Source organism: Heterodontus francisci, chromosome 2 (assembly GCF_036365525.1).
Source record: "Heterodontus francisci isolate sHetFra1 chromosome 2, sHetFra1.hap1, whole genome shotgun sequence".
Taxonomy (NCBI): domain Eukaryota; kingdom Metazoa; phylum Chordata; class Chondrichthyes; order Heterodontiformes; family Heterodontidae; genus Heterodontus; species Heterodontus francisci.
Genome location: NC_090372.1, coordinates 124,750,382 through 124,762,509, shown reverse-complemented (window position 1 = coordinate 124,762,509; position 12,128 = coordinate 124,750,382). Strand labels below are relative to the sequence as shown.

The window sequence follows — 12,128 nt, the reverse complement described above, 5'->3', positions numbered from 1 at the left end:
ATGTACTTGCGCATCACACACCAGTTTCACATCATTATCAATGGATGGCAAAACACAGTTTCATAATGCAATGAAAGGTTCAGTGCAACAATGTATGTAAAGTAAGCTAATAAATTGGAGGGGGTGTGCAAGGCCTCAGTCAGAAACAATAGTTAAAATCATAGTTTTAACAATTTAAAATGGGGATAAAAGCAGAGTCAAATGCCTTTATCCTACTGAAATTTGTAGAACAAAATCTGTAAAGTCGTCCCTCAAGCAAAAAGGTTGGACCCCCCCACCCCGGTCTAACATCTATTATGGGGACTGGATTGGAATTTATAATAAAGGGCAGACTGACCGGGCGGAAGTTTGAGCTGATTAGAGACCCAACACGGAGTTGTAAAAGTTAAGTCATGTCTAAAGAAGCTAACTGAATTTTTTGAGTAAGTAACTAAAGTAGTAGACAGCGAAACATCAATGGATGCAGTTTATATCAACTTCCAGAATACATTTGATAAGGTTCCACATTAGAGATTCTTAGCTAAAATTAAAGTTCATGGAATTGAAGACAAATTACTGACTTGTTAGGAGACTGGTTAGGGGGTAGAAGATAGCAATAGGGGAAGAAAGTGACTGGTGATGTTGGGGCCTCAACTATTCATTACTTATTATGACATAGCTAACATAATAGAGCGCCATATATCCAAGTTTGCTGATGATACAGAGTTTAGTGATATAGTAAATGGTGTAGAGGGAGCATAAAATCACAAGGAGACATTGATAGATTAAGCGAGTGGGCAAACTGTGGCAGATGGATTTCAAATCAGCTAAGTGCGAGGTTACCCATTTTCGACTGAGAAAAGGATAGATCAGAGTACCATTTAAATAAATGGTAACATGCTAGGTCTGTGCAGATTATGGGGTCTATGTACACAGACCACTAAAATATAGTAGTCAGATACAGAAAAAACAAAACAAAAAGACTAACAGAATGTTAATGTTCATAACTAGAGGGCTCAAATATAAAAAGGGGAACTTTTGTTACAGATATACAAGGCCCTGGTTAAACCACTGTGCACAGCTCTGGGCACTGCACCTTAAAAAGGATATATTGGCCTTGGAAGGAGTGCAGCACAGGTTCACCAGAATGTGATCAGGGCTCAAGGGTTAGATTATAAGGAGAAATTATATAAACTAGTCTTTTATTGCCTGGAATATAGACGGTTAATGGTGATTTGATTGAGGCTTTTAAGGATTTTGAAAAGAATTGATAGAGTAGAGAAATGCTTTTGGCTGGTAGGGGAGTCTAGGACAACATAAGAAATGGGAGCAGGGGTAGGCCATTTGGCTCTTTGAACCTGCTCTGTCATTCGAGATCATGGCAGATATACCATCTTTCCACACTATTCCCATATCCCTCAATTCCCTTAAATATGAAATTTATAAATGTTAATATAAATTTGACAACTGGACACAATCATAAAAATCAGAGCCAGGCCTTTCAGGAGTGAAATTAGGATACACTCCTTCGAGCAAGGGATGGTAGAAGTGTGTGGACTCCTCTCCCGCAAAAAACAGATGCTAGCTCAATTAATAATTTTAAATCTGATATTGAAGAATTTGTGACACAGGTAAAAAGGGTATGGAGCTAGGGAGGGTACATGGAGTTATGATACAGATCAGCTATGATCCCACTAAATGGTGGAACAGGCTCAAGAAACTGAATGGCCCACTTCTGTTCATATGTTCTTAAGTACAGCCTGCAAGAAATTGGACAGTGTGAATATAATAGAATTTTATTTGCTTCAGACTCTGGAGTTCCAAGTGAAGACATTTGTCTATTGTTTTATATTTCAAAATGGAGCTTTCTCTAAAACTCAATTTGAAAGCTTACCCTTCGGTCCCAGTGATGTCCTCAGTGTATTTGACACTGCTTTTGCTGCCATAATATGTGACTGTAATGAAAGCAAAAATATTAGAATTCTATTTCAAATATTCACTTAGAGACACCTGTTAAAACTCTAGTCTTTTTGAAAGGACTCAAAGCCATCCTGTATTTCAAAGGAAATGGTACTGACTTTTAGTTATGTATTGATTCAACATCACAGAGTGCCTAGAATTCTAAATTGGCATTTGCCCATTTTAAAGGTGCTAATGTTGGTGTTAAAATGTTACGAACTGGCAAACTTATGCTATGTCAAGAAACAGTAATTGTTACCGCACAAGATGAAGCTGTTATTATGTCAATTAATCAATTTGAGGAAAAATGTTTTCACCCAGAGGGTGGTTGGAATCTGGAACGCACTGCCTGAAGAGGTGGTAGAGGCAGGAACCCTCACAACATTTAAGTATTTAGATGAGTACTTGAAATGCCATAGCATACAAGGCTATGCGCCAAGTGCTGGAAAATGGGATTGGAAGAGTTAGGTGTTTGATTGCAGACACAGACATGATGGGCCGAAGGGCGTGTTTCTGTGCTGTATGACTGACTCTAATCATGCAAAATAGATTCCCTATATTTTAGCTAGTCTAATATGGATGCAGAATAAAGTGCTGTCACCAAATTTACATCTGGTGGTTTGCATAGAATCTACAGAACAGAAACCAAATGGTCTATCTAAAATAAAAACAAGAAATGCTGGAAATACTCAGCAGGTCTGGCAGCATCTGTGGAGAGAGAAGCAGAGTTAACATTTCAGGTCAGTGACCTTTAGCATTTCCAGCATTTCTTGTTTTTATTTCAGATTTCCAGCATCCGCAGTATTTTGCTTTTATCCAAATGGTCTATCAATGTTTATACTTCATAAGCCTCCTTTACTTCAATTACCTCTTCCCACCTTGGCTCTGTATCTCTCTATATTCCTTCCCCCTAAAGTATAAAGCCTTCTGTTAATGTGTCAATCCTATTTGCTTACCCTTTTTTGGGGGCGGGAAGGGGTTGAGGATGATTTGTGACTACACTTCAAATGTACTTCATTGGATGTAAAGAACTTTGGGACGTTTGTTGATCATGAAAGGTGCTAGATAAATACAAGTCCTTCCTTTCTTCTTTTATATGTGTTACAGACCAAGTGAGAAAGGTGTCTAGGGGTCCCTCTCAGCCTTCACCTGGTCTTACTGTAACATGGTTTAATTTTAAACACACCACGTTTTAGCTCCCCCTTGGTGAATCCTTGTTCACTGATTTCCAATTATAAGGCCAAGAAACCATAACAAACAGGCTCTCTTAGGTTTAAAGAAGAAAAGTTGAAATTTATTAAACTTCAACTTAAACTCTAATTCGGTTAACGCCTACGGATACACGATGTGCCCACGCTAGCATGCATACGCAGTACACACATGCAAATAGAGACAGAAAGGAGAAGAAAAATAAAGTGTAAACATTGGAAGCAATATCTGAAGAGTTTTTGTTACAGTTCTTCAAGCTCACTGTAGATTGTAGGTAGATCTTGTTTTTTGTTGGGGCCCAGTATTCTTCTTAAACCTTGTTCGCTGTAGGAGACTTTGCTCTCTCGGGGTTCGTGTGCCTTCAGTGGATTCAAAGGCTTGTGAGAAAGAGATGGGAGCAGACAGGAGAGATCTTCTCAGTTCAGGAGCAAACAGTCTTTCTCAGTTCAAACAGTACAATTCAGAAAAACCCAAGTTGCCAAGCGTTGAGTAACTGGTCTGACCACATCTTGGATTGTATCACCTGGTGATCAAGGTCCATTGTGGGTTGAATGTGTTAGGGAATGTGTTTGTCCTTCCAATTACCGTCTGTTAATATGCAAATATATTTTCCAGCCACGGCTGATCTGTTTAACAAGTCCTTTCCTCACTCCAGTAACAGTTTAAAATCAAGGTTCATGACAAAATTAATGTGCCTCATTCTTGGCAGGTGGGGGCCTAGCATGACAATATGTATATTCACGATGATAGTACTGAAGGTATTTTTCACGATGTGCTCCATCATCAAAGATGAGAAAGCTTCCCTGATGCATGCGTGTAAACGCATATTTATGTGCTATTGGTGTGCAGATTAGGAACTTTTTGCTGAGTTAGCTGATACCACCTGCTCTACAATTGCTCTCAGTACTCCTGGACTAACACAGGCCCAAAAACATGAGCCAAGGTTTCCATTTGCAATCAATACTCAGCATTTCCAGCTGGAAAGAGAACAGGTATGAGTATCAGGCAAGGACAAAACCAGGTTAATCTATTATTGTCAAACTGCCTGTGAACACCAAGTTAGACTTATAAGAACAACAGCCAGTTAGACAAGGTACTTACAGTTCTGCCAGCAAGTCAGTAAATTCAAGAGTGGAACAATGAAAATAGGGGGCAAGGGACCTAGTTAACTACCTTCAAGGAGTCATTTCAGATCTCGGCTCCCACTTGAATCACTTCCAACAAAAAAGAAATGCACAGAGTGGAACAATTCATTAACAAGGAAGTTAGCGTACCAAACCAAACTGAATCATGACCCCAAAATATCCAGACACTTCTGTGTATTCAGCTAATACATTACAAACTTCTCCCAGTTTAGCCACATCCAGGTCAGTCTGAAATGCCAACTTCTATTTTACTGCATGGAGTCTCTCTGGGACACGTGAAGAAAATCTAGGTAAATTTAAGTAACGCAGGAACAGTAAGCGTTGAGCGGAGTGCCGAACGTCATAAGTCTGGGAATGAAACTAACTTCGAATCAAAATCATTTTGTTTTCTTACACTGCAATAAAACTACTCTCCTAGAGATTTGCTCTCCTTTAACAAGGTTGTAAGCAAACTTTTCATTGATACCTTAAGCCAAATTGAATTTTATGATCAAACGTGCGCGAATTGGAGTTAAAACTATAATTCTACATGACTCAGTCCAAGTATAAAGTACCACATTCCCATCTACTTTAGAATATTCAATCCCTGACTAAATAGAAGTTACTAAATTATTAATTAGGCTTCGGAACAAAGAGTTGCGGGCTGGCGAGTCTTCACTCCCTCCCCACCCAGTGGGATTTCTACGAATGGATAAATCGAGGATGAGACGGCGATGCAGCATTTTTCTACAGCACTGAAACACACCCGGTGTTTGTTGCTCGCCGAGTATCCGTGTCCACATTATCCTTACGCCGAACGGAACGTGGAGGAAGTCGCCATATCACTAAGTTTCCCGCTACATCCACTCATTAAATACAAACTGTGCTTAAACGGAGTCGCCGGAATAAGCCACTTTACCCCGGGTCTCAGGTCAGAAGAGACCGGGGAAATCCGCGGGAGCAACAGCCACGGTGCAGCTGATCCAGACACAGAGTAACCACATCCCCGTTAAACTAAACCCCGCCGGCGCTCTAGGCCGCCTAAGCCGACACCACACGTGTGTGCGAGAAGCCAGGTCGGAGCCTTTCCTATTACCTTCAACGCCTCCAGCCCGGTTAATCGAGACTTGGTATCCTGGTCCTTGATGATGATGAAGGGCCGGCCATATTCGTCAAAAGCGAGTGTCCCCATTGCAGACATACTTGCGATCGGACCTCACAACAGGGCAGTTCCAACTCCCTCCGTCACCACGCAGGGAAGGGGGTGGGGGAGCTCGAGCTGAGACTTCTGGAACCATCCAACAGACCGCACCACTCACTGGGCGGGGTCGGCACATTACCGTCTGGAAAATACTATCAGCTTCAACCGCCGTTTATTTCTGTGATTAACGAATAAAATCAAGATTTTATTATATTTAAGAGTTGAGGATCTAAGTAATAATTTCAGTGAAATATAACTGGGGGGTGGGAATAATGGTTTGATCTCAAACCCTGAAGGTTCTCGCGAGATTAGCGGAAGCTCTCGTCTGACGGTTGGGAGAGATGAGGCTGGGTTACCTTAGAGGAATAGAGGAGCATATAACCAAGGTCAAACAGAAACAGGGCATGTGAGAGCAATACTCCCTCTCCATTGTGGGTAAAATCCTTGCCATCAGGTGCAAGGCAGTTTCAGTGTTGCTCAAAGTGGCCCAGGTCTGGCCCATACCCTGTGCTGCGGTGGTCACCTGAGTCATCTTCCACTTTATTTGGAGATTGAAAATGGACTGTCTATGGTCCACAGGGAAACGATGTTCAAAACTCTAGATAGGGGGATGGGGGTGGGAAACGGTGGTGGGAACGTACCCAATGTGGCCCTCATGCTGATGGCCACTTTTCTGTGCGTCTGCATCATTTGGCAGAATGTCTCATCGCCAGAACTTTCAAACAAGAACTCAGACGTAAGCTGGCTGGTGTTGAAAAGGGCCATCCCTGTTGGATGCATCATGTACGCCTGGAGTCTCAGTGCCTCTTTATGCTGCCATTGAGGTGGCTGCAGTGGGGAAGAAATCGTTGTCCACCTCCTGCTGGAAAACCCAAAGATGTTTAATCAGTACATTAAGAGTAAGAGGAAAACTAAGGAAAGGGTAGGGCTTATCAGAGATGTACAGGGGAACTTATGCGTGGATGCAGAAGATGTGGATAGGGTTCTTAATGAGTTTTTTGACTGTCTTTGTCCTCTGTCTCCTCAAAGGACAGGGTTGATGCAGACTTTGTAGTTAAAGAGGAGTATGAAATATTAGATAAGGTAAGCAGAATGAGAGAGGAAATGCTTGAGGATCTGACATCCCTGAAGGTGGATAAGTTGCCAGGACCGGATGTTTTGCATCCCAGGCTGTTGAAGGAAGCCAGGGAGGAAATAGCGGATGTGCTGAGGATCGTCTTCAAATCCTCAGTAGACACAGGCGAGGTATCAGATGATTGGGGGTCTGCGAACATTGTACCATTGTTTAAAAAGGGTCCGAGGGGTAAGCCAGGTAATTATAGGCCAGTCAGTCTGATCTCGGTGGTGGGTAAATTGTTAGAATCTATTCTGAGGGACAGGATAAACTGTCACTTAGAAAGGCACCGATTAATCAGGGATAGTCAGCATGGATTTGTTAAGGGAATGTCATGTCTTACTAACTTGATTGAGTTTTTTGAAGAAGAAACAAGGAGGATTGATGAGGGTAGTGCAGTGGATATGGTTTACATAGATTTTAGTAAGACATTTGACAAGGTCCCACATGGCAGATTGGTCAGTCAAATGAAAGCCCATGGGATACAGGGGAAGGTGGCAGGTTGGATCCAGAATTGGCTCAGTGACAGGAAACAAAGGGTAATAGTCAACGGATGTTTTTATGAATGAAAAGTGGTTTCCAGTGGTGTTCCACAGGGCTTAGTGTTGGGTCCTCTGCTGTTTGGTATATATTAATGATTTGGACTTAAATGTGGGAGGTGTGATTGGGAAATTTGCTGATGACACAAAAATTGGCCGTGTAGTTAATAGTGTGGACTCCAGAATGATATCAGTGATTTGGTTGAGTGGATGGAAAAGTGGCAAATGGAATTCAATCCTGAGAAGTGTGAGGTAATGTATTTGGGGAGGGCAAATAAAGCAAGGGAATATACAATAAACGAGAGGATATTGAGAGGGTTAGAAGAAGTGAAAGACCTTGGAGTGCATGTCCACAGGTCCCTGAAGTTGGCAGGACAGGTAGATAGAGTGGTGAAGAAGGCATATGGATTGCTTTCCTTTATTGGCTGAGGTGTAGAGTACAAAAGCAGGGATGTGATGCTGGAACTGTATAGAGCGCTGGTTAGGCCACAGCTGGAGTATAGCATGCAGTTCTGGTCACCACATTACGAAAAGGACGTAATTGCTCTGGAGAGAGTGCAGAGGAGATTTACAAGAATGTTGCCACGGCTTGAGGGTTGCAGCTATGAGGAAAAATTGGATAGGTTGGGGTTGTTTTCCCTGGAATTGAGGAGGCTGAGGGGTGACTTGATTGAGGTGTACAAAATTATGAGGGGTCTAGATAGAGTAGACAGAAAGGACCTGTTTCCCCCGGCGGGGAGGTTGGTTACCAGGGGACACAGATTTAAGGTGATTGGTAGAAGGATTAGAGGGGACATGAGGAGAAACCTTTTCACCCAGAGGGTGATGGGTGTCTGAAATTCACTGCCAGGATTGGTGGTGGAGGCAGGGACCCTCAATTCTTCTAAAAGGTGCCTAGACGTGCACCTAATATGCTGTAACCTGCGGGGCTATGCACCAGGTGCTGGAAGGTGGGATTAATTTGGGTGGATAACTTATTCAGCGGGCACGATGGGCTGAATGGCCTCCTGTGCTGTATTTTTTCTATGTTTCTACTGGAATGTGCCTTTGCAAAGAATGTCTGGAAAGCGATGTAGTGGTTTTTGTTGAGTTTCATCCCAAGCATCTTCATAATGCAGGACTCTGTGCTCTACGGGCTCTTCCCAGGGATGTGCACTGAGACAAACATCAACTGCTGCTAGAGAAGCGCCAACTAAATGAAAAACGCTCTTTAGTCTGCCGCAAACCTGTTGGTGTTTCAGTGCAAAGAGCTTTCCATGTGTTGTAGACTGGCACGTTCCAAGGTTCAGGACTACGTGCTAAGGGGCGCACTAAAGCTTGGGGCAACCGCTGCAAAGGCTCAGTGCAGAAAGGCCACAGTCTAAGGCCCTCCTGCCATAATACAGCAAGGGGCTGGAACCCTTGGAAAACCTCTCGAGCTATATGCACCAGAGAATGTTTGATATGAAATCCATATTGCAAATATAACCTGTAATGGTAAGTGAAGTGAGGCACCTCAGTGCCACATACTATATTGAAAGAAATTGAACTGTATCATATTTTATGTAATGTCAAATTTGAACTGTTATATAACATACCTTTGCAAAATTTTATGAATAAAATGTATTTTTTGAAAAAGCTTTGCGTACTGCTTTGCTTTAAGGAGGCACAAGTAATAAAGTAATTTAAACAAAGTGAATCAAAAAGGACACTTATAAAACAAAATCATAATGTTCTGTGTGTGTGTCCATTTGACTCCATTTTCTGGGTTGTCACCTCTAGTGTATTGGCAGGCACAGCCCGGGGACAGGCAGGACAGCGCGAGAGGTAGGCAGCCAGAGCAACCCCAACCCTGTGGGACACATAGATTTTGTTGAGTGTTTCTAGCATTTTCTGCTATTGTAGTTGGCTTTGGGCTACATTTGGCAAAGCAGAGTGTGGAAGTTGGTGCTGGCAGGTGGGAAGAATTAGTCCAAGGACCTGCAAAGAAGAAATAGCTTGCATTTATTCAGCACCCTTTGGGATCTCAATATGCCCCACAATACTTCACAACAAATAAAATCCTTTTTTGAAGTGGAGTCATTGTAGGCAAACTTGGCAATCAAATTATGCAGAGCAAGGTCCCGCATGAGATCTTTTACACCCGCATGAGATCATCTGTTTTAATGATGTTGGGTGAAGGACCAGGTCACCAGGAGAATGCCCCTGCTCTTAAAGAGAATGTTGGACATCTTCATTACAATGCTAGAAATACAAAGAAGTTAGCTTTGTGTTTGAAAATTGAAGACAGTTTAATGTTTTAGGAAGGGAGCCTGTGTCTTTCTGATGTTTTGATAAAGCAGAACCACCTTGATGTCTTTCCCATTTTCATGGAATGACTTGCAGTGAATTTCCAGCTTTTGTTTCTGCAATGGAAAGTACTTTGGTTCCTGTTGTTTAGTTGACAGGCAAAAGGAAATTAAAATTTGTTTCTCTTCATGTAATTATGTGCTGTATCTCCCAAAGTATTATTTGGCTCACATTTTTCTGAGTATGTTTTTCAGTTTGTGTCTTCTGTGAGCCTTCCAGTCACACACTTGCTTTTTCATTGCTCATTTTGTTTTATTTTACCTTTTGTATTAACTTTTTTCTTTCTGATCTTTTCCTCCTTCCACTCATTTTTTGTAAATCAATTTCTTCTCATTTGTTCCAATGTTATTTTTACTATTTAATACATTTCCCACATCCAATTCTACAGGCACATTGAAAGAGAATCAGAAATGTTGATCAGGTCAAGCCTTGCACAGAGAGAGCTTGAACAGAAGAACTCTTTACATACTTGTGCTATGATGGAAAGGGAGATTTGCTTTTTAATTCATTCATGGGATGTGGATGTCACTGGCAAGGCAAGCATTTATGGTCTTTGAGAAGGTGGTAGTGAGCCATCTTAAACCGCTGCAGTCTATGTGGTCTAGGTACAACCACAGTGGTCGTTAGGTAGGGAGTGCCAGGATATGACCCAACAATGATGAAGGAACGTGACTATATTTCCAAGTTAGGATGGTGTGTGACTTGGAGGAGAACTTGCAGTTGGTGGCGTTTCCATATGCCTGCTGCCCTTGTCCTAGGCGGTAAAGGTTGCATGTTTGGGAGGTGTTGTCGAAGAAGCCTTGGTGAGTTGCTGCAGTGCCTCTTATAGATGGTATACACTGCTGCCACAGTGGAGGAAGTGAATGTTTAAAGTCGTAAAGTAGTGGATGGGGGTGTCGATCAAGTGGACTGTTTTATCCTGGATGGTGTCGAGCTTCTTGAGTGTTGTTGGAGCTGCGCTCATCTTGTGCCTTGTTGATGGTGGAAAGGCTTTGGGGAGTCAGGAGGTGAGTTAGCTGCCACAGAATACCCAGCCTCTGACCTGCAATTGTAGCCACAGTATTTATATGGTTGGTCCAGTTATGTTTCTGGTCAACAGTGACCCCCCAGGATGTTGATGGTGGGGAATTCAGCAATGGCAATGCTATTGGATGTCAAGGGGAGGTGGTTTGACTCTCATTGGAGAAGGTCATTGCTTGGCATTGTGTGTTGTGACTGTTGCTTGCCACTTACCAGCTCAAGCCTGAATGTAGTCCAGGTCTTGCTGCAGGGGAGCACGGACTAGTTCATTAACTGGGGAGTTGTGAATGGAACTGAACACTGCAATCATCAGTGAACATCCCCACTTCTGACCTTATGATGGAAGGAAGGAAATTGATGAAGCAGCTGAAGATGGATGGGCCTAGAACTCCTGCAGCGATGTCCTGAGGCTGAGATGTTGGGCCTCCAACAACCACAACCATCTTCCTTTGTGCTAGTATGTCTCCCGGCAGTGAAGATTTTGTTCCCTGATTGACTTCAATTTTACTAGAGCTCTTTAATGCCACACTCAGTCAAATGCTGCCTTGATGTCAAGGGCAGTCATTCTAACTTCACCTCTGGAATTCAGCTTTATTGTCCATGTTTGGACCCAGGCTATAATGAGGCGTGGATCTGAGTGGTCCTGGTGGAACCAAAACTGAGCATTAGTGAGCAGGTTATTGCTGAGTAAATGCTGTGACGACAGCTGCCATCACTTTGCTGACGATTGAGAGTAGACTGATGAGGCGGTAATTCACTGGATTGGATTTGTCCTGCTTTTTATAAACAGGACATACTTGGGCAATTTTACACTTTGTTGGGTAGATGCCAATGTTGTAGTTGTGCTGGAACAGCTTGGCTAGAGGTGGGGCTAATTCTGGAGCACAAGTCTTCAGCATCACAGCAGGAATATTGTCAGAGCACATAGCCTTTGCTACATCCAGTGCGCTAAGCCATTTCTTGATACCACGTGGAGTGATTTGAATTGGTTGAAGACTGGCATCTGTGATGGTTGGGACCACAGGAGAAGGCTGAGATGGATCATCCACTTGGCACTTCTAGCTCAAATGGTTGTGAGCACTTCAGCCTTGTCTTTTGCATTCACATGCTTGGCTCCACCATCACTGAGAATGGGAATGTTCATGGAGTCTCCTCCTCCTGTTACGGCCACATGGTGTGACGTGAGCAGTTCCCACTGTTCAACTCCCCACCTGACCGCAGCAAGTGTATTTGTATTAAGAGTTTAGCCCCCTTGTGTTTTCATTTTCAAATAAACAGAAGGGACAGGTTTTCTTGTGGGTTTTTAAAAAACAGAAAATCAATTGTTTATTGATCAATATGCTTTATCCGGAAATTGACGCAACCACATTCACTCACGCATTTGCTCGCGCACACACACACACACACACGAAGAAACAGATAGAGGAGGAAAAGAGGTAGGTAGGTTTTAGCAGGGGGAAGAAGGGTTACGATAAACCTGTTGAATTCTCTTTAGACTCAAGTAGCAGGCTGCAGACCTGTGATGATTGTAGATTTTTCTCTTGATTGAAGATTCCGTTGAAGATGGTGGGTCCCTTCTAGGTCTCTCTCTCTCTCTCTCTGCTGTATGATGTAGATGTTGGATTTTTTTCTAGCAGGGCACATGCTTTCTGGAA

General features: G+C 42.7%; 1 protein-coding gene across 1 annotated transcript in view; it reads right to left on the bottom strand.

Annotated features, from left to right (window-relative positions):
• Positions 1 to 5,550, bottom strand: part of cct5 (chaperonin containing TCP1, subunit 5 (epsilon)) — a 37,523-nt gene extending 31,973 nt beyond the window's left edge. Inside the window, exons 1-2 of the mRNA XM_068010265.1 lie at positions 5,368 to 5,550; positions 1,874 to 1,934 (exon numbers count right to left, since the gene is read on the bottom strand). Of these exons, the coding sequence (XP_067866366.1) occupies positions 1,874 to 1,934; positions 5,368 to 5,472 (166 nt within the window). The 5' untranslated portion in view covers positions 5,473 to 5,550. The remainder of the gene's footprint in view (positions 1 to 1,873; positions 1,935 to 5,367) is intronic.
• Between the last annotated feature and the right edge of the window lie 6,578 nt (positions 5,551 to 12,128).